Source organism: Artibeus jamaicensis, unplaced genomic scaffold (assembly GCF_021234435.1).
Source record: "Artibeus jamaicensis isolate MK-2021 breed Jamaican fruit bat unplaced genomic scaffold, CSHL_Jam_final contig_252, whole genome shotgun sequence".
Lineage (NCBI taxonomy): Eukaryota > Metazoa > Chordata > Mammalia > Chiroptera > Phyllostomidae > Artibeus > Artibeus jamaicensis.
In genome coordinates, this window is record NW_026521538.1 from 495395 (window position 1) to 521428 (window position 26034).

The window sequence follows — 26034 nt, forward strand, 5'->3', positions numbered from 1 at the left end:
CAGGGTTGAGAGCTGTTTCTGCTCTGAGAGACAGCATCTTTCCTACTTTTCCCCTAAAAGAAGGGAAGGGGCATTTTCTGAACCAATATGCCTTTTAAATACTCTCAGAGCCCTTTTAGATCCACCCCACTGCTATGTCCTACCCTTACACAGATAGATGCTTATCATCTCTGGATAACTGTGAGCAAGCAGATGAACTGGGGCCAGAGGTTATTACTGATGGTAGAGAAGTACAGATTCAATTGAGTTACATTGTCAAAGCACTGTGTCAAATAGTGTCAAGAAAATTTGCCATTAGTTTCAAAATGTGCTGCCAGTTTTGTTTTTTGAGTATTCACACAACAACAGCAAATGGTACTGACTTGCTACCTTGGTTTATGGTGGGGGTGGGGTGGGGAGGGGTGGTGGTTAAGAAGTTGGGGGTTGGGCCCTGGCTGGTGTGGCTCAGTACCCTGAGTGCTGCTTGCCTGTGAAGCAAAGGGTCACAGGTTCAATTCCCAGTCAGGGCATATGCCTGGGTTTCAGGTCAGGTCCCTAGTAGGGGGCACACAAGAGGCAACCATACATTGATGCTTCTCTCCCTCTCTTTCTCCCTCCCTCCCCCTCTGTCTAAAAATAAACTTTAAAAGATGTTTAAAAAAAAAGAAGATAGGGGTTGGGTCTATTGCTGGTGGGGAAAAAATCTATGAATTCGTAAGGTTAGATTTGTCAATTGCCATACAATATGTAACATTTTACCTCATGATTCTTGAAGTACTGCTATTTAAATGTCTATGGTATCCTTATCAATTACAAAAATCCACACTTTGCAGTCTTCTTTTAGCTTTGAAAGCAACCATGAACATGAACAAGGACTTTTAAAAAATATCAAAAGGTCAAACATTTCGAACACTGTGTCACAGATTACAAAGAACATTTTAGTTCAAATATATTCAAATATAATAAAAGTTGAATGGATAAATAAATGAATTCTTGGAATTGACAAAACACGTCATTTTGTGCAATAGTTTCCCTGGGCGTTTATTTTAAGATACATAAAACCAGAGCACCTCCTTTCATTAGTTTTATCAATAGACTTCTGTTTCAATGGAGAAATAGAAACAATGTAGAGACCATAACGCTCGTCAGGCCAACCACCCAGCCCTGACCTCCAGTGAGGCAGAAACTACCATCACCATCCTGCCCAATTTGCGCAATGCCTGCTTGGGCGCTGTTGGGTGTACGGAGAGTGCCTCAAGTCATCAAACCACACCACGGGAACTGCACGCTGGACAGAAAACCACACTGTGCGTATGGTCCTTCTGTTACTGAACTCAAGGGTTTCACCACTTGGGGCATTCCCTTTAAGAATGAGACACGGTTGTCCTTAGGTAGTTTTATTTACTTGCAGCAAGTAAAGGACATAGGGGGTTCACATCCAAAACTTAGAGCAATGAATCTGCATCAAATTTTGCGTTAAGCTTGAACATTCCTTCACAGAAACTATTTGGATGATGCAAAGGCTTTCGGGGATGATGCAATGAGTGCAGTGCAAATAAGAGTGCAGCACAAACGCTTCAAAGATGGTCGAGAATCTGTTGAAACTGATCCACGTTCTGGAAGGCCTGCAGCAAGCAGAACACCTGAGAATGTTGAACATGTACGGGCTGGAATCAACAAAGATCAGCCACTGGCAGTGTGAAAACTAGAAGCTGATATGGAGATTTTACGCAGGATCTTGATACAAAATGTGTTGTGGCAAAATTTGTTCCGTGGCTTGTACCAGAAGGAATGATGCTCCCAGAGCAGAAGGAACATTGTGCTACAGTTGCTAATGACTTGATTCAAACTGTTACCAATGAACCAGATTTCCTCAAGAGTGTTTTGAACAGTGGAAGAGATGCTGGGAGAACTATGTGAGGTCCAAAGGGGCCTACTTTGAAGGGAATTGGGGTGTCGCTGTTCTATATACAAGTTTCTAGTATTTTCTTCAATAAATGTCTTTATTTTCCCCCACATTTACATAGCTGGATACTTTGTGGACAAACCTTGTATATGGGCAAAAGTAGGTTTATAATATGCAAAACAGAGTTGTTCTTTTAAAAAAAAAAATCCTCACCTGAGGACGTTTCTCCCCACTATTTTTTAGAGAGAGAGAAGCATCAGTTGGTTGCCTCCCATCCACACCTGGACCAGGGAATGCAGGCACCCCAACTGGGACTGTACACGCAGGGGATCAAACCTGAAACCTAGGCCTGTGCCCCGACGGGGAACAGAACCCACAACATTCCAACTACGAGATGATGCTTCTGCCAACTGAGCCACACTGGCCAGCGCCAGAGTTAACTCTTGTATTCCTGTTTATTAATTACTGTGTTCTTTTCCATACGAACAGCTGTGAACCTACTTTTGCCAACACACACACATGCACACTGAATTACATGTTGATTTCTCTTCTGCAGTCGGCCGCACCTGTGGGGCTGAGTTTGGGTTCCTGCCCAGCTTGTCCTGTTTGCAGCTCTGTCTGCAACGTGCTGGGTATTTTACATTCTAACCTTTAGTAAGAACCACCCAGACCTTGAGACTCTCGTCCCAGTTAACACTTTCCGAGTTTTTACATCTAATATTACATTCCATAAATAAATTTAAGAACATCCTGCCCTGACTGGAGTGGGTTGAGTGTTGTCCTGAAGGCTGAAAGGTCGCTGGTCAATTCCCGGTCAGGACACATGGCTGGGTTGCTGGCCAGTCCCGGGTTGGGGGCACGTGGGAGGCGATCGATCCATGTTTCTCTTGCATGTCAATGGTTTCCTCCCTCTCTCCCTCCCCTAAATAAATAAACAAACAAATAAATCTTAAAAAAAAGGAAATTTAAGAACACCTTGATATTGCTGCCTGATTATTGTGCTACGGACAGCTTACACAGTGAATATATTGTTCTGGTTTACATCAGTGTAACAGCTTTTTAGCTCTGACCAGTGTGTTGTTCAATTAACTTTATTTTCTTGTAAATAATCTCTAAATGAAATGCTTAGCCAATTTTGTGGTGATCATCTTGTTGATTAGGGCAATTTTTAAAACTGAACCTTGCCATCCCCACTCCCAAGTATGATTCCTCCCTGCCTTATATAATTATTGCATGCCATCAGACAATCTTCCACTTTTTAACCTAAAATTCTTTTCAACTTTTTATTGCAGAAAATTGCAAGTATGCAAAGCGAATAGTAAGTCAATTCCCCGCATTCCCGTTACCCAGTTTCGACGAAGATGACCTCGTCCCTCATCTTGTTTTAGCTGCACCTCATCTATGCCTTCTCTTTCTTGAACTAATCCCAGATTTCTTCTGTACATATTTCAGCATATGTCACCAAAAGAAAGGATTTTTGCACAGTAATAGACAATACTAATATCATGCCTTAAAATGAACAGTTCTTAACATTATAAAAGATATCCCATAAACATTCAATTTTTTCAATTGTCTCAGAGTTTCTTTCAAATTGGTTTGAATCAGAATTGAAGGTCCAGGTATTACATTTAGTTGGCGTATCTTTTAAATCCTGTTTAGTCTCAGGTACCTCATGTTTTTCCTTCCTTGCAATTTATTTGTTTAAAAAATGGAGTTGTTTTATAGTGTTTCCTCCAGACTAAATGTTACTGATTAAATTCCTATAGTGTCTTTTAACATGGTTTTCTGTGCCCCGTATCCTGTAAATGGGCAGTTGTACCTAGAGACTTCAGTGTTTTGACAAGAACACCTCAGTGGGGGTGGCGCGTGCTCCCATCAGGAGGCCTGCAGTGAATGGCTGCACTTCCTTTCGTGACATAAGCAGTCATTGATTATTGTTTAACATTATTACTTGATTAGCTGCATGCACAATGGTGATACCCTAATGCTATCAATGTTATTCATTATCTGAAATATTTTAAGGGGCTTTTCCCTCATCAACTATTGTGTTGTCCTGTGGTATCTTTCATGCAGCAAAGGCCTGCCGAATGTTGCCGTTTCCCCCTTTTATTTACCTGTTTTAAGAAAAACGAATTGGTTCTACAGGTGAACAATGATTTATTTATAGCACCTTTAGGAACACCTGAGTGGTAACATGTCTGGTGTGTTTCGATCCATTTCACTTATTCTTTCTTATTGCTGCTCCGATTTTTACTACATTGGCTAGTTGGCTCCTGAGTCCTTTTGACACAACGCTAGCAGTTTTAGATAGTGTCCTTGCTTTCTGGTGTGACGAAATATTCCAGTCTCATCTTTCATACTTCCTGCCTCAGTGTTGGAATCAGCCATTTTCCCAAAGAGCCTTGGTTTGTTTTAACAGAAAAGAGTATGTAGAGAGCACACTCTTGTGCTGAGGTAGAAGGTAAATAAAGGCCTACAGGGATGAGAAAATGAGCTGTGTGGGTATTTGGGAGAACAGCATTCTGGGCAGCAGGAACAGCAGCTGCAAAGACTCTGAGGCTGGAACAGAGGAAGCAAGGAAAGGGAAGTGACAGGAAATAAAGTCAGAGAGGTGGCGGGGGCCAGGCCAGTTGGAAGGGCTTTTGTTTTGCTTGGAATGAAATGGAAGCCACTGGAGGGTTCTGAACAGAGAAATGACATGATTTATTGTTTTGTTTTGTTTTGTTTTAATCGGATCACTATGGGTTTTGGGTTAAGAATGGACTCAGCAGGGTTAAGAAAAGAATCTGGAAGAAGGCTATCACAATAAACCAGGGAGCAGTGAAGGAAATGAGAAGAGGTCATGTTCTGGAATATTCTGAAGGTGGAAACCAAAGGGTTTGCTAAAGAAGTGGACTTGGATTGTGAGGAGAGCGAATGCAAGTGTGACTCTATGGTTCATGGTCTGAGCCATAAATGAAATTGTAACACATCCTGGTCATATGACAGGCATCTCTCTGTGGGTCAGTGCTATGTTTGTGGAGAAAGGGGGAAGGACTGAAATGAGGGCGGGCAGAGAGGTTCACAAAAGACCAGACAAACTGAATCACGAAGGATGTGTTGGAGGACCAGGTGAACAGGAGGGGAAAGGGCATTCTGAGCAGAAGGAACAACTTGTGTAAATGGAGAGTCATGAAAGCGCTGTGGGTTGGACATTATAATCCATTTTTAGGGAATGGGGACCTTCAGCAGGTAATGAATCTAGACAGGTAGAGAGAGAGAGAGAGACCTTATGTATTCCATGGTAGGAAACTGAATTTTATTTTATGAGTGATAAGGAGACTAGAATTTTAAAGCCTGAGAATGACATTATCAGGTGTACACTGTAGAAAGAGCATCTGGGCCCTGGCCAGATAATTCAGTTGGTTAGAGTATCATCCTGATATGCCAGGGTTGCGGGTTTGAGCTCCGGTCAGAGCACACACAAGAATCAGCAAATGAATGCATAAATGCATGGAATAACAAATTGACCTCCCCCTCTTTCTCTCTCTCTCTCCCCTGTTCCTCTCTCTCTAAAATCAATAAAGAATAAATAAAGCATAAGAAAGATCTGGGCAGCAGAGTGAGAGAGAATGAGGATAAGGAAAAAAGTAAAACTTGAATCATTCTAAAAATAATTCAAGACCATTTTATCATTAAGAGATGAATATCATCATCCCTTTTTAACAAGCCCCTTTACCTCTGGGAGTGCAGCTTTTATTTTCTACTTCCTATTAGAAATAACAATAAAATAGTGATGATATTTTTGTTCACACATTTATTTTATAGGATAAAATCTCAGGCCTTTAAAAAGATGCACAAAACCCCCATCTTTTTTTGGTAATTATTCTTGAACAAATGAGAATTAATATTTACTTAACTGTTGTGTTTTCATGATGCCAAGGAGGGTGTGAACACCAGACCATATGATTAAATTGTAGCATGAGGCATATTACCATAAAAGCATTGAATGTCAAACAAAGGTTCATATAATATGAGTTGGGGGCTAAAACCATTCTTCTATTACTGTGTATTTAACTCTGATGACCTTTAAATTTTTATGAAGTGGTAGTTATTATGATGACCTTTTACCTCTTCTGGTTGAACCAGAAGTTGGGTACTTTACTTGATAGCTTCTCTCTCTAGGATGAAATTAAAGAAGACTGTGTTAATTGTTGAAGTAACCTTTAGTCAGCGATGTGATGTCCAAGTAGATGATAGGAATCTTTGAAATTTAATTTTGTGTGAAACAGAGAACTGTTGCCTTGTGCCCAAACTGGGTTCTCCATGGCTGCTCGGGCGCCGGTCTGTCTGTTTCTCTCACCTACCCCCTCACTCACTTTGGGTCTTCCCTGGCCCCACCCCATCATTGCTTCCTTTCTAGCTTGGATGGTCTGTTTCCCATTCTGTTGTTCACAGGATGTTCTGTGGATGTGCTGTTTCACAAAATTTTCTCCAAAACAATGATGCAAGGCAGTTATAAACCCATTACAAAAACTGTTGGTTTTCCCACATAGCCCATTGTTTAGTTAAAAAACAATTCTAGGACAATAGGAGAAATATCAAACAATGTTCTTTACTACAGATGGAGTCTAAACTGGCTCTTGAGAAGACATCCATTGTTTTCTTTTTTCACTTACTATAATTAGTTGTTATTACAAATGAAAACTCCTGTGACTATGAACCACATAGTAAGACGAAGAGTCTTGTCGTACAGACACAGGTTAAGGCATCAAACATTTGTTGAGCACATACTATGAGGCAGGCACTGTGCAAGGTCACAACAGAGATGCCCAAAGGAAAGAGTCAGCCCTGCCCTTACTAAAAAATGACAGCGATTGAAATACACGCATGCACTAAATAACAACATTTTGGTCAAGAGACTACATGTACAAAGGTGGTCCCATAAGATTATAATGGAGCTAAAAAATTCCTATCCCCTACTGATATCATAACCATGGAAACAGCATGGTGCAATGCATTACTCAAGTGTTTGTGGTGATGCTGGTATAAGCAAAGCAACTGCACTGCCGGCTGGGTAAAAGCGTGGCACGTACAATTACGTACAATGCATAATACTTGATAATAAACAACTATGCTCCTAGTTCGTATATTTACCGCACTACATTTCTTATTGTTATGTACTTAAGTAAAAAAAGTTTGCTATAAAACAGTGTGCCATGTTATGCGGGCAGCAGCCTCATACCTCTTGTGTTTAGAGTGTTTCTTGGTTGCATCATTTGTCTTGCACTTGATGTAATCTGTTGTTTAGTACAGTAACATGCTGTGCAGGTTGTACCTAGAAAAAATGGTCTTTACCATAGAAGCCAGGTGTGTAGCAGGCTCCCCCATCTAGGTGTGTGAAAAGGCACTCTGCCATGTTGGCACAAGGACAAAATTGCCTGGCAGTGCAATTCTCAGGACATAGCATGTATCATTAAGTGTCCCATGTCTATGTAGTTAAGAATATATTTTCTATATAGGAATCAAATACAATCTGTAATGGTTAAAATGTACTGTGAAGAAAATGTCTTATTGCATATTTGGATTTAGAAAAAAATTTCCTGCTGGAGGAGCAATGCAGAAAAAAACATGAACTGGGAATCCAGAACCAGATCCATATCCTTGCTTTGCTGCTATTCATTCATTCAACCATTCATCAAATACTCACAGTGAGGCTGCACGGTGGGAGAAACTGTATTAGGTTCTGGCGAGTGTGGTTGCAAATAGGGGAGACCAGCTACCTGCTCTTTATCTTTGTGAACATGTGCAGCTTCACTGTTCCATGGCTCAAACCTTGGTTAGACTAGATGTCTGAGGTTTCTGTCAAACACAAAATGCTAAGGTTTCTGATGGCCTCTTCCAGGGAGAGGCCCCCCAGGCAGCCTTGGGACTTGAGGACTTACCTTCCTCTCAGAGGGATTAGCTTTGTCCTGATTTCAAAATAATTTCACATACAGTTTTGAAAATCTTTTGGTCGGCGTCTTATCAGCATTGGGCTCATGTTGGCAAAGCCTGGGTGCGGCAGTTCCTGCTCAGAAAACTTCAGAGGCAGGAATCATAGTTTGGAAGGAAAAAAAAAAGTGTATAACTTGGGTCAGTACAGCGCTACAGCTGTTCCCAGCAAGCAGCCTCCTCGATGTTCCATCAAGCCTTCCCTCCAATTACAGGACTTCTCCTGCCTCGGAGTCCTGGTCCGTCGCTTGGGTGACCCACTGCTTCTCGGGTCTAATAAGCCCCGTAAAGGGCGTGCTCATCAGGAACCAGCAGTGCTCAGCTTCCTGGGGCGGGAAGAACTGTCCTTGCATCCCAATTTTCCCAGTGGGTATCAAGGTAACAAGTTTCTTGTTATCGGGCTTCAAAATTGCAGTAAGTAAATAGCATTTTTGCTTGCAGCCAAGATACATTTTGCAAGGGGGGGGGGGAGGGTTCTGTAACAATGAGAGAGAAAGAGAGCGCGCGTGAGACATTTGAACACGAATACAAAAAGTTACAACCCGGGGAAGCCTCCTTGTAGCTTTACGGAAATGAGCAGCCGGACTTTCCTGGCCAAGGCCAATCTGTCGTTTCCAGTCAATGAAAAAGACGGAGTTTGAGGTTCCTTCCTAAACCGCCGGCTAGTTTAGCCCCTCCCACGAGCCTGAGGGTCTGTTATATCTCTGTTCCTTGAGTACCTCTCTCACTGAGACCGACCACAGCAAGCAGAGACTGAAAAAAAAGAGCAAAGAGGAAGAAAACAAAAGCTGCCAATTATGGAAGATGTAAAGGGTAAGAGCAAAATTGATTTGATCCGAAATCCTTAAGAACAAAAAAGAAAAAAAAAAAAAGGAAAACAGAGGAAAAAATAAAAATCCAAAGCCCAGACCAAAAGCAAATACTTGAAAAACCAAGAGGCAAAAAGCCCTAAATGATCTCTCCCACCCTCTCCTTCTGAGAGGAGGCAGAGAAAGAACTTTGGGAAACTTTTTAAGACTGTAAAGCCCCGTGGTTGTTGTCTAGGGTGGCTCTTGAGGCAGCTGAAGGGGATCATGAATATTCATTATCCACTTGTATTCAGATTTTTTTAAAGAGGTAAATGACTTCTTCCGTCCCCTGCAGTTTAAGAGGCAGCTGCCTCATTAATAGTCCAGAGTCGTCTTGCTTCGGTCGCGTACCTCAGCGTATTTGCTTGAAGACGCTGGGCTCAATGAGCAGATTTGTTTTGTTCTCGAATTTCCTGAGTGCTTTCCTGTTGTGAAGTTAGCAAAGGCTTCTCTGCAGGGAGTTAGAGTAGTTAGTGTGGCAAGAGGCTGTCACAACAGGACCCCAGAGTATGTCTTGCAAAAGACTGAAAATTTCTTGGAAGGAGTCTGGGAGTGTGCACTTGTATGGAAGGGGGAGGGGAGAGAAGGGATGGAGGGCAGGGGAACGGTTTTATCTTAAAAAAGCAAGGCGTGTTTGACTGACTATATTTAGATTTTGTCTAAAAACTACAACAGCAGCCTGCTTTGCACAAATGGTGTGCAGTCTCTGTCTTTTACCTCTTTTGGTCATTTTCTGCGGGGAGGGAAAGCTAGCTGCTCGCCGGTCTGCGGGAGCCAGGAGGAAGGTCTGCAGCCGTGTGGGTGCATGGGGTTGCAAAGCTTCTTCATCCTGTCTCCTGTCTAATATCCCCACACGTTTTATCACATAGAATGTGGAGGAATGGGACGAGCAACCGGCAGACTTCTTAATAAGGATAATCATGATAGCTGTTAACATTTACTGAGTCTTTCCTCTGCGCCGGGAGCTGTTCTAATAAGCTTGTTACTCGTGTCATTTATTACTCATGTAAAGTTATGAAATGAGTGCTACATACCATCCCCATTTCATAGATGATGCAGTTGAGGTAGTGGGAGAGTAGCTGGCCTCCCTTGGAGTCACACAGTAAGTGGTGAATTTGGATGCAGGCGATGGGACACAGCGTCCGCCCGCTGGCCTTTCTTTCCCCCCCACTGTGGCTCTGCTCCCGAAGCTCTCGCTACTACCAACCCCAATGATTCCAGGTTTGCAAATCCTTGAGGCTACCAGTGTAATGATACTGGTGAAATTGCGTGTCTGCAAAGGAATTTGTGCTTTCCTATCAAGCTAACATACTTTTTTCTCACTGGGTACTCATGCTCTTCTTTGTGGTAGAACCTAGGTATTGTCATTATTACCTTTGACAAAAGGGAGAGGCTAAGGCCAGGAGGGGTTTAGGTGACAAGAACGATACAGTGAAGCTAGACCAGAAATCCCCGCCTCTGGTTTCCCCTCTAAGCAGCAAGCCCAGTCATCAGTGTATTTTTGTCCCCACCCCAGCCACTTTCAGTTCCCCAAAAGACCTTGCTTCTTTCCTCCCCACCAGGCTGTTGCTAGAAACTTACCTCTTTCTTAAAGGCTTCTTATCTGGCTCTCTCCTTCCCCTTTAGTCTGGAGCCACACCTCCTGGCTTTGAATTCCAGCTCCACCTTTCACCGCGAGCCTCCGTTTCCTTGTCTGTCAAAGCGAAGGGATAGAATATCTACCTCACAGGGTTGTCGTAAGGACTAAGGGAGGGATTCATGCAATGTTCTCTGAGCAGAGCCTTTTGCACATACTCAATACCTGTTAGCTGCTGCCATTTCTCCTTCAAGCCTCATCTTGGTTGTTAGCTTCCTGTTTAAACCTTCTCTGACCCTTCGAGCCTCGGATCAGGCTCTGCCTTGGGCGTTTCTACAACACCTCTGATTGTCTAAGGCGGTTTATCAACCCAGCCTACATTGCTGCCCTCTGCACTGCCGCCTCCCTCCCCCAGCTCTAGTGTCTTCACTCACCGTGGGATCTTCAGTGTCTAGAGCAATGTTTAGCCTATAATGGGCACTCAATGAATGTTTAGTAAACTAACTATTATTTTAGTTGATGTTCATCCTAGAGTAAGGAGGCTTGTTAAAGAGGGAACTTTAAGTTTGTTGTGGACCCCCGGCTGGTACATATACTCTCGTGCAATCGATAAAGACAACCCTCTAAGTAAATGAAAAACAAAACACGTCCCTACTAGGCGGGCGATATTCAAAACTGATGCGGCCCCGTGCCAGGGCACCCAGTCTGGCCAGTCTTTCAGATTCCTCATAGAACATCTGGTTCCAGATGAATAAAACATCTGGTTCCAGAAATAATGCATCTCCAGCCCCATTTTATAGCATAGTCTAAAACAACAGATTCTGGTAATAGAAGAAAACAAACACTACCGAGGTTGGCCCTGGGTAAAATCATGAAGTACATTAAATCTGCTTCTAACGCCCTTTCTTTCCTCTTCTTGGCATACCTTCAAACCAATTTGACAAATATTATTGTGTCTACCATTTGTAAGTCGCTATGCCAGATGTGTGTGATATCAACAGTTTGCTCACAGTCTAGCAGGAAAGACAGATGCATATACAACCAACTCTAATTAGAGCCAAACTTGGTAAAGTGCTAGTAATAATAGCTGACACTGATTCAATATTTATTATGTGCCAGGCACTGTAATGTTTTAATGCATTGTCTCATGTAATCTTCAGAATATACCTATGGTATAGATTTCTGCATCTGACAGCTGTGAAGGGAAGTTACATGGACATGGTCATACAGCTAGTCACAGGCAGAAGAGGAATTTAGATCTATATAGTTAGGCTACAAAGCCCAGGGTCCTAATGCATAAGTTCTCCTACCTCCCTAATATCTGTAATACAAATCCAAAGAAAATGCCATGAGAAACAAAATAGAGAGTGATGGTTTCTGGGAGAACTCCTTGAAGGATGATACTTCAGTTGGACCTAGAAAAATGAGTAGAGTCTGGTGCCTGAAACAAGCCCCTTCCGAGTCAGCAAAGTCAGAGCCCAGATTTAACAATTAACAGCTCTTTTACCTTTTCCACGTTCTGAGCAGGGAACCTATTTACATGTCCGTCCCGGAGATTTGGAGGCAGAAGCCCACAGTTCAGCCCTGACTATGAATTTGGGGATTACCAGGCCTTGACTAGTGTGGCTCACTGGGCTGGGCACTGTCCTGAGAACCAAAAGGATGCTCGTTCCCTTCCTGATCAGGGCACGTGCCTGGGTTTCTGGCCAGGCCCCCATCTGGGGGTTGGGAGCATGTAAAAAGCAACTGATTGATGTTTCTCTCACACACCAATGTTTCTCTCCCTCTCTTTCTCCCTCCCCCCTCCAAAATATATAAAGTCTTAATGAATTTGGCATTACCACTTATGTAATAAAATAAACCTTTACAAAGTAATCAGCTGCATATTGAATAATTTTCTTAATCATGATTATCTTGCATGGTCATCAGGCACATGTGGCAAATAGTTTTTACAAATGCCAGTGATTAATTAGTCTTGCTTTTACTTGGCTAAACTGCATTTTAAGAGTATTTTCTCCCTTGCATTGTCTCTTGGGTTGCTTCTGCACTGTCTTTAACCAGTAAGTGATTGTGCCCAAGGGCATTCACCTGTAACCCCACTGTGAGGAGAGTGGTACTGGACTCAGCCCCAAAGAGTGGTGAGGTCTGGGACAAGCCACAGAGGGTCTGTTCTGCTGTGAGCTCTGTTCCCTGCCACAGTTTGGAGCAAGGTCAACACTGAAGGCAGCCCATGTGGTAAAGAATCATCCAGCCTCTCGATGGTTTAATGGAAGTCTACAAGAGCAGACGCACTAGCTTCGTTTCAGTGACTGCTGTGTGGGTTCTGAGGCAGTGTTTCTCAAGCTTTAACAGACATATGAGTCACTGGCGATCTTGTTAAAATGCAGATTCTGATCCCGTAGCTCTGGGGTGAGGCCTGAGATTCTGCATTTCTAACAAATTTTCAAGTGATGGTAATGCTGCCCCTCCCTAGGCCACACTTTGACGAGCCATGTTATGGGTCCTTGCGTGCCTTAATCTGGGGGTTTATTTTGGTACTAAATGACCAACCCCTCCTCCATCCATCACTCTGAGTCATTGATCAGCTATGTCATTGCAGGATAACGGGAAGCATAATTCATTCATTCATTCATTCCTTTGTTCATTCATTAAGTTAATACACATCCAGAACAGGATGTGGAGTCCCGCAAGTTGTCATGCAAGAAACAAGTCTGAATGTTCATCGCACAAAACTATTATGTATCAAAAGTCCTTGCACTGGATTTTCTAAGTATCTCTCACCTTTTCTCCGTAGCTCCAAGTTTTCCACACCTAGTTTCACGACCTGCCTCCAACCTGAGAATCTCTGGAGCAGAACATTCTGCCTCTAGTACCCTTTGGTGGGTGATTGGAATGTCTGGGAGCCGGGGTTAGCAGGGACTCAGGGCTCTGAGACTGGGAGCAGCGTGCCTGGGGCATTATCTCCACCCTGCAGGAGTGAGGGGGAAACATCCCAGGTGCAAAGGAAGGGAGAGAGGACTGACGAAATTTCCATAGGTTTGAAAAATTGAAGGAATCATCAGGAAAAAGAAACTATTGGAGAAAAGAAGATGGGAGAAGTTGTCTGACATGCCTTTATCCTGCAATTTTTATGCTAGAATATCAAAATGACCTTAGAGACCCAGGAACAATGGCAATACATTCCCTACAGAAAGAGGTGTTTCCTTTCAATTTATAGGGATGATGTAGACAGTTTCTTCATGTCTGTGAGTGTGTAAGTAATATGGCACATGTCCATTAAAGAAAACACGAAAACGTACATTAAAGGAGAGAAGAAAATAGTCACTTATGACAATACTTTGGTGTATTTCCTTGCAAGTCTTTTTACTGAATACTATGCCTGGGTTGTTTCTCTCTTTCAGCAGGTACTTGAGTAGGACCTTGGAAAATTAGGAGACGGCCTTGCGATCATTAGGCTGCATGTATGTACAATTTGAAAGCCTGGCTTTTAGTGTAGTGGTGAAGCACAAGCACTTTCCATCTTACAGCCTAGTCTTTGTTAGCATAATTTTCATAGTTACATCATTTATGTAAATATTCTGTAAATATTTTGCTGTTATCAAACATTTAGGTTGTGGCCGTTTCCTATAAACATCTTTGTGTGTGACGTTGTTCAATATTTGGGTTGCACCCTCAGGACAGAGTCCCAGAAGCAGAATTACTGGGTTAAAAGCAGTAAATGTGTTTTGAAGATCTTAGTCACTTGGCCGAGGTGCCATCCCTAAGACTGGATCCTTCAGCCTCCCATAGGCAGGTCCTGTTTTGCTGCATTTTTGACAATTTTGGTGTTTTTGTTTGTTCTCATTTTTAAAATAATTTTGTCTACTTTTATGTTGTTTTCATTTGTAGCTCTTTAATTACTAGAAATCTGATTTTTTTTTACATAAATTCTTCTTTTGTATTTTGTTTATATCCCTTGCATGTTTATTATTTATTCGGATTTTATGTTTTTAAATTAATTTATGTAAGCTTTTCATAAAATAAAGATATTCACGTTTTTCTGCCCTATTTGAAATTGGTTCCCTGAATCTCTCCTGGTGTTTTATACAGAGACTTATAGTGAAGGATACATTCAACAAATGTTTTATCTGTGGTGTTGTAGTTTTCAAAGTAGTTTGATATTGCATTTTTAATGTCTCTTTAACCCATGATAATAAAACTTTTAAGTTCCAAGTAATTGTTATTTATGTTTAAACCATTGATTTCAATGAACTTTTATTTTATTTCATGATAGAGAACATAACTTTATAGTTTCTGAAGTTTCTTGTACATAAGCATATAGTGAATTTTTATAAATCTAAGAACACTTGTGAATAAGATATAGTCTGTTTTTAAGATATAAAATTGGATATTTATAAATCTACCCAGTCATTTCAATTATACGGCAATTCTTCTCCAACCATGATTTTCTTCTATGCAAAATTATAGTATATATGCATTTACTTTTGTATACTCTTATTGATACCTGTAATAATTTCAGTTCTAGGAAAAAAATGAGATGTGAATCATTTTTATAGTAGTTTATTAGAAAAGGAGGGGTAATGGAGAGTCGGGAATATAAAAGGAATGTAAAGTAGATGCAGAAAGCAGTCTTAGGAAACAAGGTTTTGGGAAAGATAAGAGAAGGTAAGATAAAGTTCTCAGATAGCACCTTAGGCAGCTGGACCTTGAATAGTTACGTGCCTTTAAAAGTATGGGATGGGTGTGTGTGAAAATTACCAGTCCTTCCCCTCCCAAGTAACCATGGCAGACTCCAGGAGGCCAGATTCAGGAGGTAGGTCTGTTGGCAGGATTTGGGAGGTGGGGGTCAGAATTTCTGAACCATGAAACTGGAACAGCATTGCTCAGTGGATACAGAATCAGACACACACACAAAAAGACATCTGAAGTGATGTGTCACCAGCAAAATAATTTTTTAGACATTGCACTGAAAAGATAAGGTTGGGAGGACCTGAAAAGTTTCCAGGGAACAAGGGTTGGTAAATAGAAATTAATAATGTGGTACTCATATTTTCTAATTTAAGCTGTATAAAATGTTGATACCATATTTTGATTAATGCCCTTTTATTACTTTATTTTGCTAGTCTTGGAAATAATCATAGACTTTTTCATATATTTTCTTTCTCTTTCTTATTTTAAATTAAAAAAATTTGATTTTAGAGATATAGAGGTGGGGGGAGAGAGAGAGAGTGATTTGTTGTTCCACTTATTTATGTATCCATAGGCTATTTCTTGTATGTGCCCTGGCCAGGGACAGAACCTGCAATATTGGCATATTGGGATGATGCTCTAACCAGCTGAGCGACCTGGCCAGTCCTTTGTTTTCTTTTTTTTTTTTTGGTTGATATGGTAACTGGTAGTCTGCAAAGATTATAGCTCCTAATTCCTAGATGTCTGAGTGTTACCCTTATATGGAAAAAGAAAAGGGTTTGGGATTTGATTAAACTAAGGATCTTGAACTGGGAGATTATCCTGGGTTATGCAGGTGGGCCCTAAGTGCAGTCACAAATGTCCCTTTAGTTGGGAGGAAGAGAGAGACCTTCTTAAAACTGAGTTTGTCGGGGTGACATTGGTAACAAAACAATACAGGTTTCAGGTGTACAACTCAACAAAACATCATCTGCACACTGCCAAAAGTAAAGTCTCTTACCACCCCCATTTATCCCTCCTTTGCCTGTAATATGAGGGTTTATTTCTAGACTCTCACTCTCTTCCATAATCCACAGGTCTATTCTTGTGTCATTTCTACACTGTCTTGATTACCATAACTTTGTAGTGCTTTGAAATCAAGAAATACAACTTTTCCAATTATATTTTCTTTTTTCAAGATTATTTTGACTATTATGGATCCCTCGAATTTCCATACAAATTTTAGGATCAGCTTGTCAATTTCTCCCAAAAGATGTATCCTCTATAAAATATTGACTTTAAAATCTAATTTTATTCTCCGTTTTCATTGGGGAATTTAGCTCAAGTTTATTTTAATGGCCATTCTTGTTTTATTCTCCTAGTGTTTAATGTTTTCTCATATAATGCTCTTTGCTGTAGAGACTCTGGACTTTTGTTTCTCTTTATATATATTTCTACAAAGCTGTGAATAACAAACATTTTATTTTTATTCTTTTCTATAGATATCTTAAATATTAAAAGAAAAACATTCCTGAACTTAAGTTTATCTTAATATCAAAATAATGAACATAGTAACTTTTGACTCTGTTGTGAAAGATAAGAATTCAAGAGCTTCTGTTTCCTGTGTTTTCCTTTCTTATTTTATTTAAACTGATGTTATAAATTGCAATATTGAAAATTATTTTTAATATATTCTTTTGATTATGCTATTTACAGTTGTCCCATTTTTCTCCCCTTTGTTTCCCTCTGCCCTGCACACCCCTCCACCCCCCCAGCCACCAGTATTCCTCCACCCTTAGTTCATGTCCATGGGTCGTACATATAAGTTCTTTGGCTTCTACATTTCCTATACTATTCTTAACCTCCCCCTGTCTATTTTGTACCTACCATTTGTTTCTTATTCCCTGTATCTTTCCCCCATTCTTCCCTCTGCCCTTCCCTGCTGATAACCCTCCATGTGATGTCCATTTCAATGATTCTGTTCCTGTTCCAGTTATTTGCTTAGTTTGTTTTTGTTTTGGGGTTCAGTTGTTGATCATTGTGAGTTTGTTGTCATTTAGTGTTCATATTTTTGATCATGTTCTTTTTCTTAAATAAGTTCCTTTAATATATCATATAATAAGGGCTTGGTGATGATGAACTCCTTTAACTCAACCTTATCGGAGAAACACTTTATCTGCCCTTCCATTCTAAATGAAAGCTTTGCTGGATAGAGCAATCTTGGATGTAGGTCCTTGCTTTTCATGACTTTGAATACTTCTTTCCAGGCCCTTCTTTCCTGCAAGGTTTCTTTTGAGAAATCAGCACATAGTATTATGGGAACTGTTTTGTAAGTAACTGTCTCCTTTTCTCTTGCTACTTTTAAGAAAAAGCAAGAGATTCCTTATCTTTAATCTTGGGTAATATAATTATGATGTAACCTGGTGTATGCTTCTTTGAGTCTGACTTCTTTGGGACTCTCTGAGCTTCCTGGACTCCCTGGAAATCTATTTCTTTTGCCAGATTGGGGAAGTTCTTCATTATTTGTTGAAATAAGTTTTTAATTTCTTGCTCTTCCTCTTCTCTTCCTGGTACCCCTATGATTTGGATGTTTAAACATTTAAAGTTGTCCTGGAGGTTCCTAAACATTTCCTCATTTTGTTTTTGCATTCTTATTTCTTCATTCTGCTCTGATTGAAAGTTTCTTTTTCTCTTTTGTTCCAGATCATTGATTTGAGTCCCCGTTTCCTTCCCTTCTTCACTGTTGGTTCTCTATATATTTTCCCTTATTTCACTTTACATAGTCTTCACTTTTCCCTCTATTTTGCCACCATACTCAACCAATTCTGTGAACATCCTGATTACCCGTGTTTTGAAATCTGCATCTGATAGGTTGCATATTTCTTCAACCCTAGTTCTACTTTTGGAGTTTTGATCTATTCTTACATGTGGGCCATAATTTTTTGTCTCAGCATGCCTGTTATGTTGTAAGGGGCAAAACCATAGGTGTTTTCTAGGGTGGAGCAACCCACAGCACTGTGTTGTGGTGCTGTATGTGGGGGAGGGATCTGAGAGGGAACAATGCTGCTTGCTCAGCTCTTGGCCAACTTTCAGTCACTTTGCCTGCTACCCACAAGCAAATCGGGCCCTTCTGGTGCTAATTCCCAGGTGGGTGGGCTTGTGTATATTCTAGGACCCAGTGAGTCTCTCCAATAAACTCTCCTGTGAGTCTGAGAGTTTCTCCCACTGCTGGAAACCCCATAGTTTTTACAGCCAGGGGTTTTGAGGATTTATTTCCCTGTGCTGAAACCCTGGATGGTACAGTTTGTCTCTCTCCTCAGTTGTTCCTCTCAACTTATCTGCACTCAAATGTGGAACAACCTTGTCCACCAGCCACCCCCTTGCTTGCCCCAGTCTGCCAGCCACTGCCTCACTCACCTGGTCCTCCAGCTGCAGCCTTGCCATGTGTCCTCTCCATCCAGGCTGCCCAATCCTATCAGTTTGGATGAATGTTTCTTTTCCAACTCCTTGGTTGTCAGACTTCCACACAGTTTGATTTTCTGGCAATACTGGTTAGTTTTTGTTTTCACATTTGTTGTTGTTCTTCTTTTGGTTGTGTGAGGAAGCAAAGTGTATCTACCTATGTCTCCATCTTGTCCAGAAGTCTGAAAATTCTATTACTCATTTATTTCACAAGGCTTTAATTTTTCTTTAGGTATTGATAATCAAATTCACCACTCCATGCATTTAATTGATTTCAAAATAGTTCTTTTCCTCATTCTTGAGGTGTTAATTTTGGTTTGATCTAATAGGAATAGCAAAGTAATTTTTAGAAAGGGTATCAATAGGGTAAGAGAGTGACAACTCATCTAAATACAGAAATTTTATCTCCCTTAAGTAATTGGAGATAGTCCTCGATTGTCTTGAGAAATTCTATTCTTTGAGGACAGCTTTTTTTTAACCTGAATATCTTCTTCCCTTCCCTTCCCTTCCCTTCCCTTCCCTTCCCTTCCCTTCCCTTCCCTTCCCTTCCCTTCCCTTCCCTTCCCTTCCCTTCCCTTCCCCTCCCCTCCCCTTCCCTTCCCTCCCCTTCCCTTCCCTCCCCCTTCCTTTTCCTTCCCTTCCTTTCTGATCCTTTCCTCTTCCTTCCTTCCTTCCTCCCCATTCATTTATTTTTCTTTGTATCCTGAGAATATTTTCCTAAGATTGTACTCTACTTTACTAATTCAGTTTTTCATAATTATCTCCAGTATAAACTTTCATTCAATTACAATGTTTTTAGTTTCCATGAAATCTTTTATCTTAGTTTGTTCTGTTCTCACAGCAACATCCTTTTGTATCTAACTAAAAAGTAAACAAAGAAAGATTTCCCATTCTTTCCTGCATCATATCTCTTTTGGAAGAAAGTGTTTCCTCTTTTATTCTTTCTACTTTGTTGCAAAATTTATCTAATCTCTGGCCTTATCCATGAAAGAAAAGAGATTATTTTTGTATGTGCATATAAATGAATGTGTATATTTTCACCTTATTCTAAAATGATCTAAGGAAGCTTTGGGGAGAGTCATTGCCCCCCAATGTTAGAGGGTTGGAATGTAGGGTCTGCCTTTGGCTCCCTCAGATTCTGTTTGCATCCTAGAAGAATAGAATCACCAAATGCTTGATTTGCCTTCTATTGAAAGACAACCTTCTATCCAGAAAAGCTCATTCAGATGGGAGAAAGACAAAAGTCCTATCATCATATAGTCCTGTTTCAGAGGATAGAGGAGCTAGTCAGAATTTGGTCAATATTGTTTTCCAGAGACAGAATTATGTTCAGGAAGAACCCTTCTTTGGTCCCATTTTCTTGCTTTTGCCCCTTCCTTGCTGAGAGCAAGCCTCTGTTGAACTGGAGAGAGAGCTCCTGTTTCATTTAGTACCTTGCCCAAGTAATGCCCTTTGTTGGAGATCACTTGTAAAGCTTCTTTATTCTCATGGTGGACACGTGGCTGCCAGTTTAGAGGCAACAACCAATACCCAAACAAATAAAACAAAGACAGACTAAATAGCAAACCCAAGATTTCCCAAAGACTTGCCATTCCACCGTGCTGTTTTTTCCCATGGTGAACTTTTGTTATGCCCAGGTTAATGGGTGTTGGAAGGGCCAACTAAGTCCTCTATTTACTTGGCCCTGGTCATGCTGTTCTATCTCAGAAGAGCTGATACTTGCCATTAATGCCATTTCTTAATTGAGGGAAAACCCATTTCTTTTAGGATACAAATGTAGATTTTCACAAGAATGTGGGAGAGTATGGCAAAGTATTTTCATTTATACCATCATTATACATAAGATTCAGCTTTGTGCGGCCTGTGTTAGGGTAGGGAATAAACCAAAAAGTTGGTGAGCAATAGAGAGAGACAAGTATTGGGCTCCTGCAATAGTCCAGTAGGTGGGAGATGTTGGGGACCTCCATCTAAGGCATTAAATAGTGAATGGGTGGGAGGGGCTGGATTTAGACATTATTTCCAAGGTAGAGTCTGAGTTAGAGGGCTAGGTGGTTTGTTGGGAGAGAAAGAGAGATGTCTTCAAGTTTAGCTTTGGATGGTTTGGTCAATAAATGTTTGTATGTAAGGCTGGGAATGATGGAGGGGAATAGATTTGAGCAGGGAGGAGGGAGATTAGTTCATTCTAGCACATGCTGGATGTGAATGTTTATACATTAAGGAAGAGACCTTATGTTGGTTGCTAGAAGTTTGTGTCCAGAGCTTGGAGAGGTCTGGCAGAAGTTGAGAGGTAATGGAAGTTGGGGTTGGAGCATGGAGTCAGTGGTTAAAAGTGTGGGTATAAATAAGTCACCCTGGAAAGGGCAGAGAATGAAAGCAACAAGGATGAAGGATGGGACCTAAGGAAATACCAATATTAATAAAGGGATGTGAAGAGAAAGAATTTAAGAAAAGAGATTCAGAAGGAATGCCTTAAAAGGTAGTTTCTCGAGAAAGCCAAGGAGAGAGTCTAAACCTTGTAGTCAAGGGAGAGGGTGTTTTGAGAACCATACCAAAAAGTGCCAGAATTGCAGACTAGGCAAGAAAGAAAATGAGAATAGGTATTCATTGTCTCTCCTTCCAGCATACCCCTCTTGCTGTCTGTTCCTGCCCCACAGTGTAATTAATGTATTTGGGAATTGGAGTGTATTTTATAATGTTTCCTACCCACACTCTGTACTCTCCTCTGCAAATGAAAAAACCTCTAATGGTACCTTTTACAGAGGAAGAAATATAGTGATTAGGTTTGAAAATTTGGTGCTTATAACTCTCCTTGGTGAAAACAGATTTAGTCGAATATTTAGTCATATTAAGAGGTTTAAGAGCAGATGTTAAGAAAGCAGGAACAGTGAGTTGGTGGAGGGCAGGAGAGAGCCGACTTGTGGGATGAGTTGGATCACGGGAAGAATGTTAAAGCTGGAGTGAACTTGCATTTGTTTGATGGAGAAGAGCCGGCAGAATGGAGATGGACTCTTTTATTCAATAAATATTTGTTGAGCAAAGAATATGTCAAGCACTTTTTGAGCCACTGATAATACAGCAGGAGATAAAACAAAATTCTTAACCTCATGGGGCTTATGTTCTGGGTGAGGGGGTGAGGGGAGACATACAATAAGCCAAAAAAAGTAAAATGTGTGGTATATTATGTGATGATAAGTACTAAGGAGAAAATTAAAGCAGGGAAGGGGGAATAAGAAATGTTGGGAGATTACAATTTTAGATAGGATGGTAAGATAGAAGGTGCTTTTGAAGGAAGACCTTAAAGAGGGGAAGAAGTGACTATCTCCAGGAAGAACATTCCAGGCAAGCAAGTACAAAGTCCTAAAGAGAAATTAGATGTTTAAGGAACAGCAAAGAAGCCAGTGTGGCTGGGTGGGAGAGAGCAAGGAAGTAAGAGCCGAGAAGTGGGTTTGGCCTAAACAGACCTTCCAGTGCCTTGCAGGCCATTGTTTAACCTTTGCTTTTACTTACAGTGAAATAGGAAATCACTCTGGGTTTTGAGCAGAGGAGTGACTTGATTCAATTCACATTACGATAGGATTAATCTGTCTGCTGTATAAAGAATAAACTGAAAGGAAGCAAGGGCAGAACGGGAGAGACTAGTTGGGAGAGAACTTCTATAATAAAGGTGAGAGATGACTGTATTCAGTTCAGTTCTCGGTGGTAGCAGTAGAAGTGGTGAGAAGCAATTGGATTTTGGATTTATTCTGAAGACAGAGCCAATAGTATTTTCTGATGAATTTTGGCTGGGAAACAAAGGGAAAAGGAAGCTGACCCTAGAGTTTGGGGACTCACAAGAGACTAAAAGGGTGAAGTTGCCTTGAGCTGAGATGGAAAAGGCTGTGGGAGGAACAGGTTTGTGTGGGAAGATCAGGATCTTGATTTAGATGTTTTAAGTTTGGTAAGAAAGGTCTATTTGATGAGAAACGCCTATTTGACATGGAGATTTTGAATTCAGCAGATGAATACGGAGTTGAGGGGAGAAGACTGGACTAGAAAGACAAATTTTGGTCATTGGCTGGTGTTTAGACTCAGTGAGATTGGATTCAATGTAATAAGACTGGATGAGAGCACCAAAGGCATGAGTGTAGAGATAGAAAAGAAGTTTCAAGGACTGAGCCTTGGGAAGCTCACACTCTAAAGGCTGGGGGCAAGAGGAGACACCATCCTGGAAGACTGAGAGAGAGAGAGAGAGAGAGAGAGTGTGTGTGTGTGTGTGTGTGTGTGTGTGTGTGTGTGTGTGTGTGTTTGGAGCGAGGGTCAGGGAATAAACTAGGAGAGTATGGTTGTAGGAACCAACTAAAGAGTATTTCATGAAGAGGAAGTGGTCATCTGAATCTATTGCTCAGATCATGGGTTAAATCAGGTGAAACTGATGATTGAATTTAGCACAGTGGAGGTCCATGGTGGTGCTGATAGGAGCATTTTTGGTGCAGTGCTTGGGACAAAATTCTCACTGGGGTTAATCCTATTGCTTCTGCTTCCCTGCATTTCCCACCTCCCTGTCCCCTCCCTGAATTAAGGAGAAATAAGTGTCATCTGAAGAACATCACTGAGTGTGAGGTTCCTCAAAGGAAATTCAGAGTCATGGTACCAGAAAAAGGGGAAATGGACTCTTGGGCAGACAATACAGCATATGTTCACTTCAGCTAGAAATAGCCTGTTTCTGTCCCGTTTATCCTCTTTACGGCTTCTACCATCAGCTATCTGTAAACTGTTTTAGGAATGGAAACTTTTATAGAAAGGTATGTAACCTGCTGCTGGAAAACCATCCAGATTGTAAACATTTTCTGTGAAAGAAAAGCCAGGGTCCCTAGGGCCAGAAAGTGTGGTTTTTACAAAAGTGTCTTTCCAGTGAGTCACTCCAGGATTCAGATTGTGAAGACAGCTGCGAACTCCCGGCCCCTACCTGCTGTTGCATTCCCTAGACTTGCCTTATGGTTTCAGAGGATATATCCATTTGCAAAACCCAATGATTTGGAAGACTTTGCACTTTAAGGGAGAACCTGGGTAGGCTAGGAGTGGGAAATCACAATTTAGATGTGGTCTAGGCATCCCTGCATTTGGCATTTCAAAAGGACTCAGTGAATGTTAGTGCTGGAAGAAACTTGAGTCTTCTCAAATCTCTTCATTAAAATAAAATTAATTTTATGTTCTACCTTAAAATTACATAAATAATACATTTACTGTAAAAATTTGGAGTATATAGAAAGCAAATAAGAAAAATAAAAAGTCTGTAAGTTCACTACTCACAATTCTTTATTAGGTAACTTAATTCTTTGTTATGTAACTTCCCAACTTTTATCTTATCTTCCTCCCTCTCCACCTTTTTATTGTTTGTTGTTATTATTTAGATTCTAAAAATGTTGGGTCATGTTAAGCGTACCAATTGCAATCATCTATTTTACTTTATCGTTTGTCATGACAATCGAATGGCTTTTTCCATATGATTTCTAATTGTTGCAGACAGTGCATCACTTGAACATATACAATATATTTAACTATTTCCTTTTGTGGGACACATGGGAAGTTTCCAAATATTTTACTGTTATAAATAAGAGCCTGTGGATTGATCTCCATGTATGTCTTTGGAGATTTTTTTAGGATAAATTCCTAAAAGTAGAATTCCCAAGTTGCTCTCCAAATTACAGTAGTATATGAGTGACAGAAACACTGAAGTCTTGAATTGGGAAGGAGTGCGCCCAATTTGTCCAGTTGGTTGGTGGCTGCCTTTTAAAGGCCCCTTTTCTTGACGCCACACTTCCAGTTACATTTAAGCCTCTTGATTATTCATGTCCTGTAGGACTCCTTGGACCTTGATGACCTGCAGTTATTTTTCATGCAAACTAAATGGCTCCCACTCATGCTAGGCTAGTTCTCTAATTCATCTGTGGGCATAATCTAATTCATCTGTGGGGATTAATCTAAACAATAATCTAAGCATTTTTTTTCATGAGAGAAAATGGTGTTTCTCAGATACATTTCCCCATTAGGGCTGTAAATGTTTCCAGCATTATTAGTCAAGCACCATCACCCACTGGATATTCCCTCATACACTTGAAGCATTTCTGAAGTTTCTCTAACTTCTTTTTAACTTTACTTGTTATATGTTTTCTCTCCAAAATCCTACTTCACAGTGGTAGTTCTCTATAGGAAGGCCATCTTTCAGGGGACTCCAGTGATGGAGTCTCCATCACACCCTGTTGTGATTCACTTTGACTCACCCCAGCCCAACCAACCAGGTCGGCAATGTAGAGAAGGGGATGAAGAAACTTTCCTCTACCCTTCTAGTTCCTTCTGGCTGGTCTTATAACTAAATCAACATGAGCCACGTTAACAGGAGAAAATAGCCAAGTTTAATTACATACGAATATATGGGAACCTCACATACATAAAAGAGTCAGAGAGCCAGCATACATGAGACATGGAGGGACAGAAAGGTAAAATGAGTTTTATAAGGTGTTCTGAGCTAAGGATGAAATAAGGCATGTCAGGGCTTCAGAAGGGGAAATGTCATTCTCAGGATGATAAGAGCAGATGTTCAGTAATTATATACTTGCTTTGCCCTATACGTAGGTCACAAAAAGCTGTCTCTGGTAATAACTAATTATAGGAAAGGCCCCTAATTTAAATTCTTTAAGGGAGAGGTAAAAGTTTCTTGTGAGTCCTCAGGGTCTCAACTGCCTTTAGCTCAAAATAATTCACACACCGAAATGGTACATCCTGCGGAGACCTGATCTGAACTCCTTCAGCAGAAGCACAGCAGGGCCTTGCCATTAGAGCAGGTTGTACTGACAGCTCTTCCGTAACTGAGAAATTTTCAAAGGCAATGGCAATTTGGCCCATTCTTTACCTGTAATGCCTTTTCCAATTTTACAAATATATTTCTTAGGCTCAGCCATTTGAAATGGACAGTTTTGTAAGTCAAAAACTGTCAAGTATTGGCAATGTCTTATGATTCATCCTAATATGTCAAATGATCCTAGATGTGAAGACTATGCTATAGAAAATATCCCAGTTTATCCTCAAGATAAATTTTGGAGGCTCTGCTATGATTCCCAAGCACCCCTTTCATCATGTTTTTTTCACATAATGAAAGGCAAAGCTTTTTATTTAAAAGTGTCCATTGTTGCTGAAAAAATGGAGAGAATTAATATTCCCAAGTTGTTGGTGAGAGTCCAAGGAGTAAACTTTCCCAGAGGAAAATTTGGTTATAATTATTTTAAGCCTTAAAAATATCTGCACTCTGAACCAGCATATCTACTATGAGAACGTACCCTAACTAAAGCAGCCTGGGTGTCTGTGTAGATGGGTCACTGGATATTTACTAGAACACTGTTTGTAATAGTGAACAATTGGAAATAACCTAAACTAATATATATATCCATATATGAAACAATAATCAAATAATGTAAAAGAATTTCCAAGGACAAGAGAAATAAGCATTGTTAAGAGAAAAACAAGGTATAAAGTTGAACACCGAAGACCTATTTTGTCAAAAAAAATTTACCATAATAAATATAGACATCGACTATGCACAGGAGGAAGACCTGCAAGATACAAAGTGAAATACTGAGGAGATTATT

At 40.6% G+C, this 26034-nt stretch overlaps 1 protein-coding gene and 1 long non-coding RNA gene across 4 annotated transcripts in view; one reads left to right on the forward strand and one right to left on the reverse strand.

Moving 5' to 3' along the window:
* Positions 1-1070: 1070 nt before the first annotated feature.
* Positions 1071-10586, reverse strand: LOC119044508 (uncharacterized). Its single transcript, XR_008391071.1, has 4 exons — positions 10508-10586; positions 10288-10399; positions 7810-9157; positions 1071-2807 (listed from the first exon to the last, which is right to left on the reverse strand). It is a non-coding gene; the product is annotated as an uncharacterized LOC119044508 (long non-coding RNA).
* ENTPD1 (ectonucleoside triphosphate diphosphohydrolase 1) overlaps positions 8582-26034 on the forward strand; it is a 98638-nt gene continuing 81185 nt past the window's right edge. The window contains exon 1 of one of the 3 annotated variants that reach the window (XM_037138900.2): positions 8582-8671. In XM_037138900.2, coding sequence (XP_036994795.2) covers positions 8656-8671 — 16 coding nt within the window. In that variant the 5' untranslated portion in view covers positions 8582-8655. Of the gene's footprint in view, positions 8672-22056; positions 22077-26034 lie in introns of those variants that run through there. The other 2 variants (XM_037138902.2, XM_053662465.1) reach the window with 2 other exon arrangements.